At 47.6% G+C, this 18934-nt stretch overlaps 1 protein-coding gene and 2 long non-coding RNA genes across 5 annotated transcripts in view; 1 reads left to right on the forward strand and 2 right to left on the reverse strand.

The window, feature by feature from the left end:
- Positions 1-18934, reverse strand: part of LOC119130476 — a 58332-nt gene that overhangs the window by 12834 nt on the left and 26564 nt on the right. The window lies entirely within an intron of this gene.
- On the forward strand, positions 28-15127 carry spire1a (spire-type actin nucleation factor 1a). 3 transcript variants are annotated; one of them, XM_037263852.1, is made up of 19 exons: positions 28-555; positions 5048-5082; positions 6850-7104; positions 9468-9593; positions 9848-9922; positions 9996-10160; positions 10231-10317; positions 10386-10515; positions 11612-11659; positions 11760-11893; positions 11957-12035; positions 12123-12271; positions 12409-12429; positions 12705-12737; positions 13105-13242; positions 13322-13392; positions 13471-13498; positions 13564-13721; positions 13787-15127. In XM_037263852.1, the coding sequence occupies exons 1-19, from the start codon at positions 276-278 to the stop codon at positions 14052-14054; spliced, it is 2280 nt and encodes a 759-aa protein (XP_037119747.1). In that variant the 5' UTR covers positions 28-275; the 3' UTR covers positions 14055-15127. The 3 variants fall into 3 exon arrangements, with proteins under 3 accessions (XP_037119747.1, XP_037119748.1, XP_037119749.1); XM_037263853.1 differs by lacking the exon at positions 12409-12429; XM_037263854.1 differs by lacking the exons at positions 12409-12429; positions 12705-12737 and having other exon boundaries at positions 29-555.
- On the reverse strand, positions 1096-8196 carry LOC119130480. The gene is made up of 3 exons (XR_005099440.1): positions 8097-8196; positions 4967-4969; positions 1096-1106 (listed from the first exon to the last, which is right to left on the reverse strand). It is a non-coding gene; the product is annotated as an uncharacterized LOC119130480 (long non-coding RNA).

Below are 18934 nucleotides of genomic sequence, written 5' to 3' on the forward strand. Positions count from 1 at the left end.
ACCACGCGGAAGGCTGTCAGCTAGCTTGGATTGACTCCCTGCAGTCGACTCCTCATCTCGCATTCCAGCAACAGCTAACAGTTGAATAGCAACATTCGTATCTATCTCCGCGTCAGAACGCCCTAAACCGAATTTATTTGCAATCGATCTTTCAACGCCGTCGGTATGCCGGTATATCCAAGCGACCTGTTATCAACGACGGGCTGCTGACTTTACCGAGCTTTACCCGCGTCTTCGCCGCCGCCTTGAGCTCCTCCGACGGCGGCGACGTCAACATGGACGCGGCGGGCACCGAGGAGGCGCAGGTGGAAATGGAAAAGATGGACGTTTCCCTGGCCCAAATTCTCGCGCTCTACAACCAGCCCATAAACGAGGAGCAATCCTGGGCCGTGTGCTACCAGTGTTGCCGAACGCTGGCGGCGGGGCGGCCCCGGCGAAAGGGTTCCAAGAGCTGCGGCGGTGTTGGAGGGGACTCCCTGCGGAGAATCGAGGGACCAGGGGACGTATGGCTTGGCCGGGACGGCACCGTCACGCTGCACTTTGAACGTACCACAGGTGACACATAAACGCACAAATCTTAAGACGGCGCATGTTTACCTCACCACGGATAGTTTAAAATTTGCATAATGTTGTGATTTGATGGAGTGGTTGTCCACTTGATGGTCAGTAAACAATGTATCACGTGATGGGGGCATCTTGTTTTACAGTCTTTAGCAGGAAAAAGGCAGCTAAGCCAAAAATAGCCCGAAAGCTAACATGCAGAAATATCTCCAATAATAGTCACGAATGTCAAGGTTACCAGTTTGCGCTTATAAACGTGCGGTCAAAGCCTTTGCAACCACGTCAAACATAACAGAAACACGTTTAGTATTGTTTAGACTATGTCATCAACGTTTGTCAGTTGGAAAGACATTTTGTTTAAAAGGAAAAGAAAAAGGAAACAGCCCGAAGCCAATTTCACTAGGCAACACAGACGCACACGTCTACCAAAGTTTGTCATGACTTCAAAAAGTAGTTACGCTTGAAAACACATTAAAAGCTTGGCAGTTGGTTTGGAGCAACCATTTTAGGATAACTTGCGGGCGTTCTTCAAAGTCAAACTTTGTCTCCAAATGTAGCCCCTTGAGCTAGTTGTACTTGGGAAGATGTGTCTGTCACTCTATCATGAGTAGCCGCACAAAAAAGTCTCAGGAAGCCACGTTCCAAAAAACATAGGAAGTCTCAGAGTTTGGTTTGACACAGCTTATTTCCACAAGTCCTTCAAACTCAAACTAGTCAGCGCCTGGACCTATTTGTCTATTTCAATAGAGGATATGCACTGACGTCACAGATCGGGGCGGCCATTATTGTTTGGGTGGCAAAAAGCATCGTCCGCTGCCACTAGACTCGTGAGGATGGCGGTCTGGGTGGGTGTCGTGAGTGATTATTTCGTCCAGTTGGACCAAGAAAGCCGCAAGAGATACATTGAAAAGTTGAAAAATTATAACATTCTTGTTGATCCGCTGTGGAAACCAAGCCTACAAGAGTTTGCAACGATATCGCTACCTGACGGCTGGTTATGTCCGTTCCGTTGAGTCACAGCCAGTGGAGCGAAACGGAGAAGATGCCAGCCATGGCAGTACATAATATAATAATAATAATCATAATATATTATAATTGTAGATATGTGAACAATTTAATTATTAGAAACTAGCAATTGGACAAACATACTGTAATGAAGCTGTGTAATTATACATTCCTTAGGTCATAGCCGAGTAGCAGCAAGAAAAAGGGAATATCCGAGCAATAATAATAAACTTTATTACAGGCTCTTGGCCCACAGGGTAAAAAACAAACATCACATATATTAAAATAAATAAAAAGAGTACATTTCAAATGTTATGAGAAGCACTCATGCCAGCGTCCTCTGATGGTGGATGTGTACCTTATAGCACTACATCCAGTATACCTCACAGATGAATGTTGACGTCAATAAAACAAAATTACGTACTTCCCACAAAGTGATCTGAAGATGTAAGAATGGATAGTTGGCTTCCAAAGTTAGAGCTGTTGCGGCCATGTTCCGCCCTACGAAGCGCCGCCACCCAGCTATCCTTTCTGGTCTGGTCCGCAGGGAACCGATACAGCTTCTTGGTATCGGCATTTTGGAAGCGATAAGCACATCCTATGGCACAACAACTCTTCACCATGGTCAAACTTGCACCGTGACAACTCTGCCACGATCTGCCACCGTTAAAATGCAAAAACAATGCCCCAGTACACGTATCTCTAAAGCTCAATTCAGCCTTGGCCCTATTAGCGTCCGCCGCTTTTTGCCACCCAAACAAACCGTCAGCCGGTCTGTGACGTCACGTGGATATCCCCTATAGGGGCTGAAACACTGGGAAGTTGCAGAATAAATAACATGTCCACTCTGTCATAGGAGTGAAATGTCAATTGATATAAAAATGGTACATGATACAACAGTATGGTCAGCTTGCCAACTGAATGATGTTGCTAAGTGAAGCACAACAACAAAAATGCTAACAGTAGATAAAAATGTCAAACCTGTTAGCAAGCTCACATTTTGCTGTTTGCACGAGCTTGACAAAAATATTTCTGTTTGCGTTGCTTCCTGTGGGAAAATGTTCTCTGTGAGGTGGACTCTGCCAACACAGGCAACACAGAGCTCCCTGTGTTGCCGCCCCACCCCCCCGCCTTCCCAACGACCGTTAATGGATGACTCTTTTATTTTCTCTGCCGTCTCAATTTGCAGCGAGGGAGCTCAACTGAGCTGCATGGGAACAAAATTCACATGATTGTAATCCAACGTCGGGATGCAAAAGGAAGCACGGCGACGTACGCAGAGGTCGGGTGTGAGGTGGCACCGAGGTCATGCAATCATCGCTCTACCTTTAGCCCACTTTTACGTTCTGTCCCTGCAGCTGCTGCATTATTTTTAGTGTCCGTTTCAAACTTGCAAGAAATACTTCTGATATTCAAAATGACAGGTACCGGCATCTCTCAGTGCCCGCCATTGGCATTGACGCGCACAAAAGCGCTGAAAAGGCTTCACGAATGCACGTCTGAAGTACAAGTGTCAGTCATTCGCTGAATGGGAAAAGGCAGCTTTAAGATGAAGGGTTTTGAAATTTTATATCATTGAGCTGCGGCTTCTCCCACCACGGGTTGGTCTTTTCTGAACTGACTCAGTTTATTTTTTAAAAACATTCATAAACAATTATTTTTTATAATTTATAGGAAAAGTAAAATGTAAATTTAAAAAATATAAAAAGATCCAAAACCCTTAATACTTTTTGACAAAGTTATAGAAATGTTTTTGGCAAAATAATGTGTATAGTTTTAATAATTTTTTCTAAAATAGTTTTACAAAGGTATATTTTGAATTAAAATTAAATCCAGGAAACTGTAGGGCGGGGTCACCAACCTTTCTTAAACCGAGAGCTACTTCCTGGGTACTGATTAAGGCAAAGGGCTACCAGTGTCACCTCTCGTCCCCAGTTTTGCTATGTGTCTAGGTTGCCATAGTTTCTGTTCGCGTCGCACCTCCCCTCCTGTGTCACCTCAATCAATGTAACCGCGGTCACCTGCCTCGTGTTTCGTGTTTTGTATTTAAGTCCTGTCTGCCCCTCACTCCCCGTCGGATCATTGTGTGTTGTTGTCGTTCTGTTCTTTGCCGTCGTCATGTCCTGCTGTCTTTTTGTTTCACGTCCCGGTCAGTCAGTCAAGTTATTGTTTAAGTCATGTCAGTTTCCCTTTTGAGTTCCCTTCAATAAACCCTGGTCCAAGCTGCATTTGGTCGCCCTGCTCCATCCGTTCCGTGACAACCAGTTTGACACACACTTCTGAAATAGCCTTATTTGCTCAATTTGGCTTTCACTATGTGTTATTATTGTCATTTCCAGTTCACATGTAAGTGTGATTTTAACAAGAATAGCAAAAATACATTCAAACCTTGGTTTTTGACCACAATCCATTCCAGAAGGCGGTTCGAGAAGCGACTCGGTCGAATTCCGAATCTATTTTTCCCGTTACAAATAATGGAAAATGTTTTAATGCGTTTCAAGACAAAACCTTTAAGCATTTTTTCATTTGCGCATATTTGTCAGATCGCGAAACTGCAGCGCACCGCCGAACGCGCAACCGTAGCGCGTCGCCCACCACCCACCGCACAACTGCACTGCGCTGGTCGCATTATTGTGACAGAGCCGTCGCTGAAATTTAGAAAATATTTTTAAAGTCCTGATGTACTTTCCAAAATTTAAGTGGACCTAAGTGCGCAGGGAGCTTAATTTTGTCCGATCGCGCAACTGCAGCGCACCGCCGAACGCGCTACAGTAGCGCGTCGCCGACCGCGCAACTGCACCGCGCTGGTCGCATAATTGTGACAGAGCCGTTGCTCAAATTTAGAAAATATCCTGATGTACTTTCCAAAATTTAAGTGGACCTCAGTGCGCAGGGAGCTTAATTTGGTCTGATCGCGCAACCGCAGCGCGCCGGGCGCTCACTGTGGCATTGCTTTAAGAGCGTCTTTGTGTTTTAGGATGGCTTTACTGCTCCCACTTGCTTTCTTTGGAGGTATGATTAAGGGTTAATACAATCCTCAAAGTAACGAAAATACAATAACAACGGAGTCAGTCGGCATCCGGGCCGCGCAGTCGGGTTTTCTCGGGTCCTCCCGGCTCATCTCGCGAGGTTCGACCTCCGAATTTTGTTAGACAACCGAAGCAAAAAAATCTCAAATTTTTTGTTCGAATTCCGATTTGTTCGAGAACCAGGACGTTCGAAAACCGAGGTTTGACTGTAAAATAAATAGATGCAGCTCACTGACAAGTGCCACTATTTGAGCTAATTTTAGAACAGTCCTGCGGGCAACTCATGCGGTCCTCACGGACGACCTGGTGCCCGCGGGCACCGTGTTGGTGACCCCTGCTCTAGAGCTTGTGTGTTTTGGAATGTTCCGCACTCACTGTTCTGTCATTGCACAATTGGGCATGAATAATACAAATAACAGTTGGCGTGTTTCTTTTTGTTTGTTCTCTTTCAGATGAATACGTATCGGCGCCACCGTCATCACTGGAGGTGAGTGTCACGCATGCTTGCCCTGCGCGCACCACACACAACACGGCGCAGGGCGGAGTCGTCCGAACATAGACAGAGAAAAGTTTCTAGAAGGCTGAAAAGACGCAGAAAGTCGTCTGTTTGAAAGTTTGCACGTCTGAGCTTGAGTGCTGCGAAGCGAGGCGACCTCTTTGTCTTCAGCCTTTTCAACTCAATCGATCGATCCACTCGTGTTTCAGTTTGAGCTCGTATTAGCCCAGGCCCATCTCGCCTTTGTGCATACGCGTCAACATCTGCAAAAAACATCGGACGAGTGGCTCGAGTAGCTCCAAATCAGTTGCGGTGTTCAACGAGCTAAATCGCTGTTCCTTTAACTTGTATTATTTATTCATGTAATCGTTGTAAATGAGGCCCGCGTCTCGGTGCATCGTGAGGTTTTGGAAGCCACGCCAAAAGATAATGTGGAACCAGTTTTTCGGTTTCTTGAGTGTTTCTCTTCCTTGTTCTTGACACGTGACTCTCCCTTCTGTGTTGTGTCTAGTCTTTTGTCCTATGGATTATGCAATTATATAATATGAGACTGAGCGATATGGTATTTATTTCTCCGGGCAAGGATTACGCAGAGATAAATCATGAAAAATGTTGCTTTACAGCCTTAAAGGCCAGGGGAGGGTTTGATGCCACCGTGGTCCTCAAGAACTAGATCCTGGCCAACTGGTGCTCATGTTTGGAGGAGACCGTAGCCCACTGTTGTGTGTTGTGGTGTTCCCCAGAAAACAGACCTTAGCCCACTCTTCTTTATGTCCAAAGAATAGACTCTTCAAATTAATTAGCTTGCTGATGAGTTTAGCCCACTAGTATTTATGATTAAGACTTGATTTAATCTTTTTGTTGTCTGTGAAAGCAGAATGTCAGAAATAATCCAAATGCACAAAAGCCAGAAAATCATTTTTAAAAGCGCCAGCATTCATGTTGACTCTTAAGCACTGACTTTGAAGGCAAACTCGATAATCTAGAGGAGAGTGCGATAGTGGCAATTTCCCCGCTTGTCAACAATTTAGCGACTTCTTTAGACAAGCAAGTCAACGCCCTGTGACTTACACCCCTCTGCCAGTTCCTGCTTCCTGGCACAGCCAACCTAAACATTGCTCTGCCACGCCCCCTTGCACCTGGTGTTGTCTTGCTAGCACAAGGTTGGAGCGGCTTGTTTCATTTGGCTTTGTTTAAAATCCTGTTGAACACTGCAAGTGCGCCGACTTTGCCCACTTGAGACGTATGTAAATGAGACAAATCCTACCACATCGTATTGAAATGTCGTGCAGATTGAAGTGAAAAATGGGTCGCACAACAGGCATGGGGATTTCTTTTTCTTATTCAACCGCTTGACAAAATGTCAGCCATGCTTTAGGAATAATGGAAATATGAGGCAGAACCGGTTCTGGGCATTCTTTGCAAGGTTGCCACCTAAGTGCTCCTTTCTTCTGAAAGATTCCAAAATTAGTCTCGAGTAATCTTTTGTAAATAGATTTCAGATGAGAGCCATGAGGAAGTCTGTCAAGTTTAAAGAGGTCCCTACAAATGCCAGTCTGTTTTTTTCTACCCCAAGGACCAAAACCAAACCTGTTGTTTATGCTCTGGTGTTCCTCAAGGCTCACAGCTTGAGCCACTGCTTTTTATGTTGTGGTTTCCCACAAAGATTCCTTCTTAGCATGCTGTACTTTGTACTGTACATGTCGTCTCAATTCAATTCAGCATCTTCAGCCTTGTTGTATCCTTGCGTCGCCACAGGTGATCGACTCGCTGGGTGTGATGATCTACAAGGCCCTGGACTATGGCCTGAAGGAGAACGAGGAGCGTGAGCTGAGTCCACCTTTGGAACGCCTCATCGACATGATGACCAACGCGCAGGAGGCGCGGAGCGACGACGCCTGCCCCGATGAGGGCTACGAGGCCACCGAGGAGGAGGAAGAGGACGAGGAGCTAGCCGTCTCGAATTCCGCCGGTGCCGTCAGCCAAATACGAAGCTACCGTGACTTGATCTCGGTACGACTTGAACTGACAGTTAGCTCAAGTGGCTACTAGAACACCATTAAGCTGTGGTCTTCCATAAGCTCACTATTTATGGTGTACACCAGTGGTTCCCAAAGTGGGCGGTACCGCCCCCCTGGGGGCGGTGGAAAGATCTGGGGGGGCGGTGAGGAAGAAAGGGGCGGTAGGGGGGCGGTAGGGGGGCGGTAGTCGATTTGTACACAACACGCCGCTCTGGCCCAGTCAGATCCGACAGCATAGACTACAAAAGCAAAAGCTCAGGTTTGTAATTTCAAGCTTGTAATGTTCAGAATTTTATCTTATAATAAAAACCGCATTCTGGCGGTCAACATCATCTTGAGTTCAAGTCAACATGAAATTGGGGACTCGCCAGAACGCGCCGTGTTGTGTTGTGTTGAGCTGGTTAGGGCAGTGGTCCCCAACCACCGGGCCGCGGACCGGTACCGGTCCGTGGGTCACTTGGTACCGGGCCGCCAAGCCGCACAGAATTTTTTTTTTTTATCGACGATCAATTAATTCAGGTCAAGACACTCGTCCCGGTCACGTGACATGTTTCCCCAGTCGAGCCCGCAAAGCTAATATGTGGCGACAGGCTAACTAACCAGGCAGTGAAGCATTCAAAACTGCTTCAACACATGGAGACCAAGCATCCTGCAATAAAAGACAAACCTTAAATCACTTCGGGTGTCATTGTCTCCGATTACGTCTAGATGGGACCGGCTCGTTTCTGAGAAACAAACTCAGTGCTCCCACTAATTCAACGTAATGGTAATGATATTATAAATGTATTATTTATTTATTTATTTATATAAATGTATTATTTATTTATATAAATGCCGGTCCTTGGGGGGGGGGGGGCGCTAGGAATTCACTGGGGAGCCAAAGGGGGCGCCAGCCTGCAAAAGTTTGGGAACCACTGGTGTACACCAAGGATCACTCCTTAGCCCACAATTATTGCCTCTGTTAATAATTCTGTCATAATGTACAATTGAGCTCAAACTTGGTTCAAAGAGTTTTTCTTAAGTTACATCACAATTACCTTGGCATGAATGCCCCCTCCAGTCCCTCCTTCGTTCCCTCCTTCCCTCCCTCCCTCCCTCCCTCCCTCCCTCCCTCCCTCATTCTTCCGTGCAGCTGAGTGTGCTGATAGCGCCCGTCACGCTGTACATTCCAGCCCCGTAAACACACTTGGTATTTCCAGCACAATAAGCTGAGGGAATGTTCACAGGCTTAGTTCCTCATAGTGGACGCTGTGTCATGGCACGCACACACATGCATTGAATGGGTGTGCGTTGCATTACATTAGCATGACTGCATTGGCTGAAATCCTGCGCTGATGTCGCTTGTGTAACACTTAGCTTTTGTTGTATTTTTAAAGATTAAAGATTAAAGTCCCAATGATCGTCACACACACACCTGGGTGTGGTGAAATTTGTCCTCTGCATTTAACCCATCCCCGTGTGATTTTAATCCATCCCCTGGGGGAGAGGGGAGCAGTGAGCAGCAGCGGTGCCGCGCTCGGGAATCAGTTGGTGATCTAACCCCCCAATTCCAACCCTTAATGCTGAGTGCCAAGCAGGGAGGCAATGGGTCCCATTTTTATAGTCTTTGGTATGACCCGGCCGGGGTTTGAACCCACAACCTTCCAGTCTCAGGGCGGACACTCTACCACTAGGCCACTGAGCTGTTTTTTTTATGTATTACAAGTGTTTAACCCAAAGTTTGATGCTTATCTATCGTGGGAAGCCTTTAAATATTCCTCCGATAGTTCTTCTGTACAGTTCGCATTGTTCTAAAGCGGACGGAGCTCGTCACTTCAGTCACTTCAGAATGTGTCACAATCTTCGAGCATCGAATTCCGAGCCAGATCATCAGCTTGCCTTGTCATTTGCAATTTAGATCTACGTTGGGGTAAAGCCGCCTTACGGCAATGGGTGGTTCCTTGTGTTTGGCCTGCCTCCTTTCTCAAAGGAACATTTTTGGTGCACAGTCACAACAGTCACACGTGATGCAACGGCAAATGTCTCAGCTGTGACTTTGTCCTTGTTGGCTATTGTTGCAATGATTGCTGCTAAGCATCTTAAAGGGCAAACTTGTCACTGGGACTGGATGGTTAACTTATTCTTTCACGTGACCTCTATGGCACAGTCTGAAGTTTTTAATTTCAATGACATTTTCTATCTAAACACCATTGCATAATGATCTTATAATTGAATTAGATTGTGTATTAGTTTGTTTATTAAAATGTCAATTGTTTTTGGGGGGGGGGATCACAAATTGTGGCAAGTATTTGACTGAGTTCTTGTATGCTCCATTTCTTATTCATGATGTTATTATTTTTGGGACCCCTTCTTCAGCTGTGTTCCTCGCACCTGCCGAGCCCCTCGGATGCCCCGGATCACTACCAGGCCGTGTGCCGTGCCCTCTACGCTGAGTCGCGGGAACTGTGCACCTTCCTAGAGAAGATCAAGAATGCCAAGGAGGTAAAAAGCCAAATGCATGCCAAGTTTCAGCACTGAAAGATGGCGGCCGACGTGACCGGCGGGTCACCTTCTGACAACTATTTGAGGAGCTTAGCCGAGGGGCCCCGTCAAGTGATGCTAATAAGTAGCCGCGCAGTTGCACATACCAGTGAATTAAAATGTTACACAACGGGGCCCTCAGTCACCTGTTATTTTTGTACATTTGCTAGAATTTGGTATTCTTTTAACTTTACCTTGGTGCCGCCGTTTGGCAGAATCTTCGCAAAATGGAAGGCGAGAACCTCCAACAACCTGCTCGAGACTTGGATGAGCTCCAAAATGCAGATTGGGTAAGGAGAACACACACATCTATCTGGTACGAGAACAACAAATATCTTGACTGTTATTTCCCCCGCGCGACAGGCCCGGTTCTGGGTCCAGGTGATGCGAGACCTCCGCCACGGCGTCAAGCTAAAGAAGGTGCAAGAGCGTCAGTACAACCCACTGCCCATTGAGTACCAACTGACGCCTTACGAGATGCTCATGGACGACATCCGCTCCAAGCGCTACAAGCTTCGCAAAGTCATGGTAAGCACTTTGTTTTCATCAACCGTTTCTGTTAGCAATGAGGCAATGACGATATATTTTGACCCACCAGGTGAACGGCGACATTCCACCAAGGCTCAAGAAGAGCGCCCACGAGGTCATCCTTGAGTTCATCAGGTCGCGGCCGCCTCTGAATCCGGTGAGTCAAAGCGCACCCGATTGCGACTCGATGACACACACGCTGAGCTCTCGGCGCGGTTTTGTCAGGTGTCGGCCCGCAAACTGAAGCCTACGCCGCCGAGGCCGCAGAGCCTCCACGAACGGCTGCTGGAGGACATCAAGACGGAGAGGACGCTCAGGCCCGTCTCGCCGGACACCACCCGCCGGACCCGTCTGGGTGAGGGCGTGCACACCCTTCGTTAGCTTTATTCTTGAGAAATACACAATAAAAGGCCTCGCCCTCAATCGGCATTTGCTTGCCATCCGCGCTTGCGTAAATCAACTATTAGTTGCTAATTAGATTGTAAGGGCATCATTGCGCCTTGTGCTGGTGCCGCTTGTTGCATAATACTGCGTATGGAAGCAGTTATGAGAAGCGGCGCGTGTTCACTTGGCCTTGTTTTTCCTCCAACCTGCAAACAAACGTGTCAGTCGTTCGTCCGCTTATCACGTCTTACAGCTTTGACTCGTCAGGTAAAAAGTTTCCCACACCGCCGTCGCCTGTCGCACCTTCTTGTTCTGCAATTCTTAGGCCCAGCTTTTTCTCTGTGTGTGTGTTTTTTTTTAAGTCACAAACACACCCTTGTTCTGTTTGTGTGTCTGGTGCGTGTTGTCCAAGTATGTGCGTTCGACACACCCGCGGCGTCTCAGCTCCACTCAAAACGTTTGCTGTCGTTAGAGCTCCCGAAATTGTTTTGCCATTTTGATGTCATCATCAGAATTCAAAATTTTGTACCCCAACCTATCATTATGACGAGACCCACAGAAATACACTGGAAGTCTGCCATTTTGCTTTGTGGCCAGTTTAGGACAATTTGGCCATTTGCAGCCAAATGAGCGACCAAAAACGTGAGCTTTTGTCATGGCGTAGCGGTTAAACCCAAAGGCACAATTGTGGGATTGTTCTGTGCTTGACGCACGCCCTCCAGTGGTCTGGAGGAACTTTAGCTCGCTCAAATGTGTCACAACAGACAGATTACGCATGACGGCTGTCTGCTCCAGCCAGCCGTTGCCGTAATCCACACCCGCCAAAGAATATGTCCCATTACATAATCTACGTGCGCGCCTGAGATGCCGATGGGCCGCAACGCATCACGGCGCCGACCTCAATCCTGACCAGTAAGCGGGAAGAAGCTCTCGTTCCCCAGCTTGCATCCCTCTTGTGTCTGCCACCTCCCTTTAGGCACTCCCAATGCTTGTTGACTGGCCACCCAAAGCACCGATCTGATGTGGGAGAGCCATTTTGTCTCATTCATGATTGTTTTCATTCACAGGTGCCGGGAAAAGCATCAGCACGCCTCACAATTTGTGCCACACTTCAGGTATACAACAGATAAAAACGCTCACTTTTGACTGATTGGGGGGGAGCAGACAATTTTGCAGCATTGTTGCTAACAAACTGCTTTTGCCTTTGCCTCTCAGACAGCCCCAACGCTCCCCGCAAGATGGCAGTCAACACTCAGTCGCTGGTGCGGGGCTCGGCCAACCAGCTCAGCCAAAGGAAGAGACTCCTGCGGGCGCCCACGCTGGCCGAGCTGGAGAGCTCCGACTCCGATGTAGGACGCCGCCGCCGTGACCTGCTTCCCTTGCACATTTGAATTGAGCGAGCTTGTCCACAGGAGGAGACGACGCAGAGCAGCTCCAGTGCCACCACGTCCATGATGGACATCTCGCCCGATTCTACCAAATGCAAGAAATGTAAGCGTGACAACGTGGTTGCAAGCAGACGATAAGCAATGGTGTCGGCCTCTCCTCGTAATTCAAAGGGGCGCTTCCTATTTGCAGCTCCGCCCACCTTCCTGCCGGCGTCCGCCATGCTGCTTCGGGACAAGCGCCAGCCGTCGGCTTCCTTACGTCGCCACTCCATCGAAAAGGAGGCGCTGGCCAAGGCCGCCCCCTTGGCGGCGCCGTCCAGACAGAGCTCCAAGTCTCTGGTACGTACGTGGCTGCTGACAAAACGTGTCGAGCTCGTGTAAAGCAATGACGGCAGCGCGGACGTCACATTTGATGAGTTCTCTGGCATTGCTAAGCCATTGCGTTGACTGGCCCACTTACTGTTTTCATGCTGCAGCTGATGGACAACAGCGGCAAGGTAACGCCCACCCGCCCTGCTAAGCCCCCCCTCCTCAATTTTGCTCATCACGGGTCTGCACTGTAATGCGCTGCAGCTCCTTTCGAATTACAAAGCATAAAATGCGTCTTGAAAAACATGACAAGTTTATGGAAGTGCACCTATTAGCTCCAGTCTGACTGTAATTATGACATCATGCGAGAGGTATTAGTACATTCAAAGTGCAACTTTGATGTCATTCAAAAGGCTCTCTTGCTTATTTTGTGAATGTTGTCGTCCCTCCCTGTGCGGTTCAGGTCCAAGCTGCCAGTAGTGCTACTCAGGGCACGGTATGTCAAACAAAAACAAAAAAAATCATTTGCGCACTTTGGCCCATCCCACTTTGCACGATCCAAATCAACGTCCTCATTTTGTCATCACAGCAATTAATCGTCCTGTTGTCATTTTGGACCCAATCATCATCAACACATCCGCTAATGTTTTTTATGGGATGTTTTGAGCGTGGTCGCAGCACAAATGACACTCGTGTCTCAAGGCACGGTCCAATTTGCCTTTGGAGCGGAACAAAACGGTCGATTAATTGCCCTTGAACAAATCATCTGCTTTGGTGCCGGTGCCGCTTTTCTCCTCCGGTCGCGCGGGCTTCTCGACCGGCTGGTCCCGGTGTGATGCAAAGACTCCCGTGCCGTCCCTCAGGAGGAGTTCTGCTTCCCGGTGGAGTGCCTGGCGCTGACGGTGGAGGAGGTGATGCACATCCGCCAGGTGCTGGTCAAAGCCGAGCTGGAGAAGTTCCAGCAGTACAAGGACGTCTACTCGGCGCTCAAGAAAGGGAAGGTGCGAGCCAGCCAGCGCCACTCTGCTCTGCTTTTTGCTGCACGCTGGCATCCATTAATGCAGATTGTTTTGGTTTTAGCTTTGCTTCTCGTGTCGCGTGAAGAGGTTCTCCTTCTTCACTTGGTCGTACACCTGCCAGTTCTGCAAGAGGTGAAGAGGCGTTTTTTTTATTATGATCAAACTGCTGTTGAGAATGAAAAGTGATTACCGATTCTGTTTTTTTTCCAGGCCCGTGTGCTCGCAGTGCTCCACAAAGGTAACATTTTGTTTTTGTCAGACTTGTCAGATCTCGTAAATGTTTTACGGCAAACTTCTCCTTAGATACGTCTTCCTTCCAAGCCCTACGCCACGTTGCCCATCTACACCTTGGGGCCTGGCGCAACGGCTAAAGACGTAGCAGTAGCATGTTCAGCCTCGTCCGAGACGGGGAAGCAGTCGTTCGGGTCGGCCCAGAACCGCCGCAGCCTGCGCATCTCCAAGTCAGTCTCGATACGTCAAATCTATGAACGTAAATGACTCGATGACGAACGACTATCTTCCTCAGGTTCTCCAAGGACGGCGAGGATGATGTGTCCCCTCCGCCGCGGGACAACCTGGACCTCCCCAAGGAGTTGACGGAGGACTGGGCCTCCACAGAGGTGTGTGTGGACTGCAAGAAGTTCATCACGGAGATCATCTCGACCAGCAAGCACAGCCTTAGTGCGGCCAGCAAGCGGGCACGCCTCCACCGCCAGAGTCGCTCCTTCTACGGCAGCTCAGCAGCGTCCGTCGACTTCCGGCCCTCGCCGCGCATCACCATCCACGAGGCGTAGACCGCCGCAACAGAAAAACACGCTTGCCAAAGTCGCTTCCCCTTGTTCCGGGAGAAAAAACACTGGAGAATGTAAAAGCCGAATGATGAATGAAGGAAAGATGGACACAAGTAGTTGTACATAGCGTCCCACCAAAGCCCGGCAAGTTTTCCAAGTAGCACTCAGGAAAAACAAGCGATCATCACCACCCTCAGGTTGCCTCCCTCCACCTTCGTCTTCTCTCTTTTACCAAATCGCCCTTGTTGTTTTTTTTTTTTCACTCCGCAATTTCACAACTGCATCTCTTTGTCATTAATCCTATTATACTAAATAAGCGTTTGTTGACCACATCTCATGATGTAATTGGATAAACAAGAGAATTCAGATTTTCTTCAAATATGCCCAAAAAAAAAAATCAAACTACACCAAATGATTTGGGAGGGTGGACATTTCCCTGCAAATGCTATGTATTTAATAAGTACTCTCATTTTACGTGGCTCTCATTTACAGATTTCACCCAATTTATTTTTCTACTTCTCCAACTTTTTGTCAACACTGCATTGTGAAAAGCGTGCCTGGTGCCAAATTGCTCTTTGTTTTCTTGTTGTACATAGTGTACATGTATTGAGTGCTATGGAATCATCAGTGGGATGACCGGCTGCTGCTTCTGCTCTGATTGTTGTATAGCTCAAAACGCTCCGGATGGAAAACAACGTTTAAGAGGATCAAATGTTTATGTCAAATCATAGTCTTTATTTTGTGTTCAAAACAACCCCTGCGTCTTATATTTAATTATTTATGTTGGGCAAAAGCTTAATAATTATTGTTTTTTGTCAGTTTTTCAAGCCCATGATTCCTCCATGGACACAAAGCAAACTTGATTGTTGAAGACGTTTAAAAAGCGTTGAATGACCTTTTGTGACTCAACAACAAACAAAAACAAAACCAGCTGGTCTTGTTCTAGAATGACGCTTATGTTCTCATCAAACCTGATTTGATTTTTGGGCTCCTGCCACGTGCATGCTTCGATTGTCTCTTTATTTTTGTTTTGTTTTTTTAATGGAAGAAATTAACAATAAAAACTGGATTTCTCATGTTTGACTCAGGATGTGTAATAGCCATAGACACGGTGTACCATTTTTAAGCTGTATAGTATGTAGACTACGGTAGAATAGAATGCCCCTTATTTTCATTTTACAATCAATTGTACAATGAAATTGGAGAGCTCTCCCTTTCCAGTGCAATAAGAATGAAAAAGAAATCCCAAAGATTAAACATTACAAAAATTAAGAAGTATAAAGGAAGCATAAAGAATTAAAAGTGAAAAAATCTTATTTACAGTACATACAATGTGGCTATTTATATAAACATGAATAAGTTATGAACAGGAAGTAAGTTATTGCACGTAGTGTTGACAGCAGCAGTGACAATGTTAGTATATGTATTTAGATTGTAATTTTTAATTTTAAAGTATCAAACTCAAGTCCTTTTCCCAACATTATACTTAAATATATTTTATATATATATTTTAAAACTTGTTTATAGAGCATCTCCATCGATGCACATGATTTTAATGCTCTCTAGTGGCGGAATAAGTCTCGTAAAAAAATTGTTTTTTTTCATTTTTTTCTCAAAAATCGTCTTTTTGGAAAAAAAATTGGACGAAATTAAAAAAGCAAAGTTATTTCTTTTAAACTATTTCCGTGTACTTTCAAACCTCGGTTTTCGAACGTCCCGGTTCTCGAACAAATCGGAATTCGAACGAAAAATTCGAGATTTTTTTGCTTCGGTTGTCGAACAAAATTCGGAGGTCGAACCTCGCGAGATGAGCCGGAAGGACCCGAGAAAACCCGGCCCGGATGCCGACTGACTCCGTTCGTTATTGTATTTTCGTTACTTTGAGGATCGTTACTAATCATGCCTCCAAAGAAAGCGGATTGTACACTGCTCAAAAAAATTAAAGGAACAGTTTTTTATCAGGGTATGGCATGAATTCAATTAGACTTTTCTGATAAGATTTTGGTCAGGTACGTGGCAGAAGGGGTTGTTAATCAGTTTCATCTGCATTGGTGTTGATGGAATTAACAACAGGTGCACTAGAGGGGCAAAAACGAGATAGTCCCCAAAACAGGACTGGTTTTGCAGGTGGAGGCCATTTCAAGTTCCTCCCTCTTGATCTTTTTAACTGTTTTTCCACAAGTGTTGGCTTTAGCTTGAGCAGGGGTGGGCAAACCTTTTGACTTGCGGGCCGAATTGGCTTCTAGATTTTGACCGGGGGGCCGAACCAGGAGCAGATGGATGTAGTGTTTGTGTGAAGTAATATAAATGACATGTAAAGGTCATTGCATAAAAGGTTTTTACTTTTAGTAGATACTAAAGCATGGATATTAAAAAAAGCTTATTGAAAACAAATGCATTTATGAACAGCATTAAAAAAATATTTCACCAAAAAACTACTATCAGTGATTCTTATTAAATACGACACTGTTATGATGAATAACGTTTTCCATCACTTCAGCGCCTGCAGGTCAGATTTATGAAATATGTTTATCTATTTTTTACTTTATTTTCGTTTTTTTCAAGATGGCGGTGCGTGCACACGCAGCGACCTCTCTCTGGCCCGCCCGTACGGTGTTTTGTTCGTGTAATGAGTGTTTGTCCGACAGTTTTATGTGTTCGTCTCGTCGTACTAAGTCATGCTACAAGTACAGCAGGCAGGTTCTGCTCGACATCGGCGAAAGTGAGTTTTGTGGCGTTCTGGACTTTGATGCGGAGACTTTAAAGGAGCTCGGACTGCTCCGTCCTGGAATGTCGCCGGACTCGCCTGCTATTCCTCCCCCGGATGGAAAGCGTCGGAAGCGGTGTGCGAGGAGGCAGAAGAGGGGCAAGCGCGGAGGCGTCCGGGCCAGGCTGGCGGCCAACCCGGCTCGCCCGGCCATGCCTTCCATTCTTCTGGCGAATGTTCGATCGCTGGACAACAAAATGGATTACATTCGCCTGCTGAGATCTACGAACCGGACAGTGCGTAACTGCTGTGTACTCGTGTTCACTGAGACTTGGTTGACTGTCAACATTCCGGACTCTGCTGTACATCTGGAGCGGCTAGCGTGCTATCGGGCAGACCGGGCCATTGTAAAAGGGGGAAAATCGCGAGAAGGTGGAATATGCGTCATCCGTGACGAATGGTGCCGGGACTCTGTAGTGGTATGCAAGCACTGCTCGCCACTGGCGGAGTTTGTGATCATTAAGTGCCGTCCTTTTTACCTGCCAAGGGAATTTACTGCGATTCTGCTAGTCGCAGTATACATCCCGCCTTCCAACATCGAAGGCGACAGGATTGCGGCTCTTAGTGAACTGTACCAGGCTGTCAGTGAACAACAGACGGCGCACCCTGACGGTTTCACCATCTTCGCTGGGGATTTTAATCATGCTAACCTGAGGTCTGTTTTTCCGAGGCTTCACCAGAATGTTAATTTTCCAACACGTGGCGACAGCTTCCTGGACCTGGTCTACTCTTCACATAAAGGAGCTTTCAAAGCCGCCCCCCTCCCCCATCTTGGACTTTCTGACCATATCACTGTTATGCTTTTGCCCGCATACAGACAAATGGTGAAAGCATCCAGGCCGGTTCGCAAGCGGGTTAGAGTGTGGCCTGAGGGTGCCTCTGATGCGCTTCGAGACTGCTTTGGCTCTACTGACTGGGAAATGTTTAAGCAGGCGGCCACTTGCAATGATCGGACGAACATAGAGGAGTATACTGACTCTGTTTCCTCTTACATCGCGAAGTGCATTGATGATGTGACCCACTCGAAATCCATCGTCACTCGGGCTAACTGGAAGCCGTGGCTGACAGGGGCTGTCCTCAGGCTGCTGAGGGCCAGGGACAAAGCCTTCAGAGCGGGGGATGAGGCTGCATTGAGGACAGCGAGGGCCGACCTGTCTCGGGGCATCAAGGAGACGAAAAGGGCGTTCTCTTGCAAGATTACCGCCCACTTCAAGGACAGCAAGGATGCACGGAGCCTTTGGCAGGGCATTCAGACCATCACGGACTACAAGCCCGCGCCGCAAAGCTGTGAGGGCGACATCCGTCTGCTCAACGATCTCAACCGCTTCTTTGCTCGCTTCGACGCGCAGAACAGCACTTGCCCGCTGAAGACCGCTCCCCCTCCACACGAGCAGCCCCTGTGCCTCTCTGCCGACAGCGTGAGGAGGGCGCTTGCCGCTATCAACACCCGTAAGGCGGCGGGCCCTGACAACATCCCAGGACGGGCGCTGAAAGACTGCGCTGGGGAGCTGACGGGTGTCTTCACGGACATCTTTAACATTTCCCTGCAGCAGGCCATCGTCCCTTCGTGTTTCAAGGCTGCCACCATCGTACCTGTGCCGAAGAAACCTGCTCCGTCCTGCTTCGATGACTACCGCCCCGTGGCACTGACGCCCATCATCATGAAGTGCTTTGAGCGGCTTGTCATGGAGCACATCAGATCCATTCTCCCCCCCACCATAGACCCCTTCCAGTTTGCGTACCGAGCCAAACGGTCCTCTGAGGATGCCATCTGCTCTGCCCTCCACTCGGCCCTCACCCACCTGGAGAGAAGGGACTCGTACGTGAGATTGCTGTTTGTGGACTTCAGTTCTGCCCTCAACACCATTGTGCCGCAACGACTCATCTGCAAACTCGACAAGCTGGGCCTCAGTACCTACCTCTGCAACTGGCTACTGGACTTCCTCTGTCAGAGGCCTCAGGTGGTACGTGTTGGCGACAAAATCTCCGCCAGCATCACGCTGAGCACGGGGGCCCCCCAAGGCTGCGTGCTCAGTCCGCTGCTCTTCACCCTGCTGACGCATGACTGCACTGCAACCTACAGCGACAACCGCATAATGAAGTTTGCTGACGACAC

The sequence above is a fragment of the Syngnathus acus genome, chromosome 11 (genome assembly GCF_901709675.1).
Source record: "Syngnathus acus chromosome 11, fSynAcu1.2, whole genome shotgun sequence".
NCBI lineage: Eukaryota > Metazoa > Chordata > Actinopteri > Syngnathiformes > Syngnathidae > Syngnathus > Syngnathus acus.

What these genes read in the sequence shown, in the direction of transcription:
- spire1a (XM_037263852.1), top strand. Translation starts at nt 276, where the DNA reads ATGGACGCGGCGGGCACCGAGGAGGCGCAGGTGGAAATGGAAAAGATG. An exon ending in ACAAGCTTCGCAAAGTCATG is followed by an intron (nt 10,161 to 10,230) that starts GTAAGCACTTTG and finishes TTGACCCACCAG; the next exon opens with GTGAACGGCGACATTCCACC. An exon ending in CGCAGCCTGCGCATCTCCAA is followed by an intron (nt 13,722 to 13,786) that starts GTCAGTCTCGAT and finishes TATCTTCCTCAG; the next exon opens with GTTCTCCAAGGACGGCGAGG.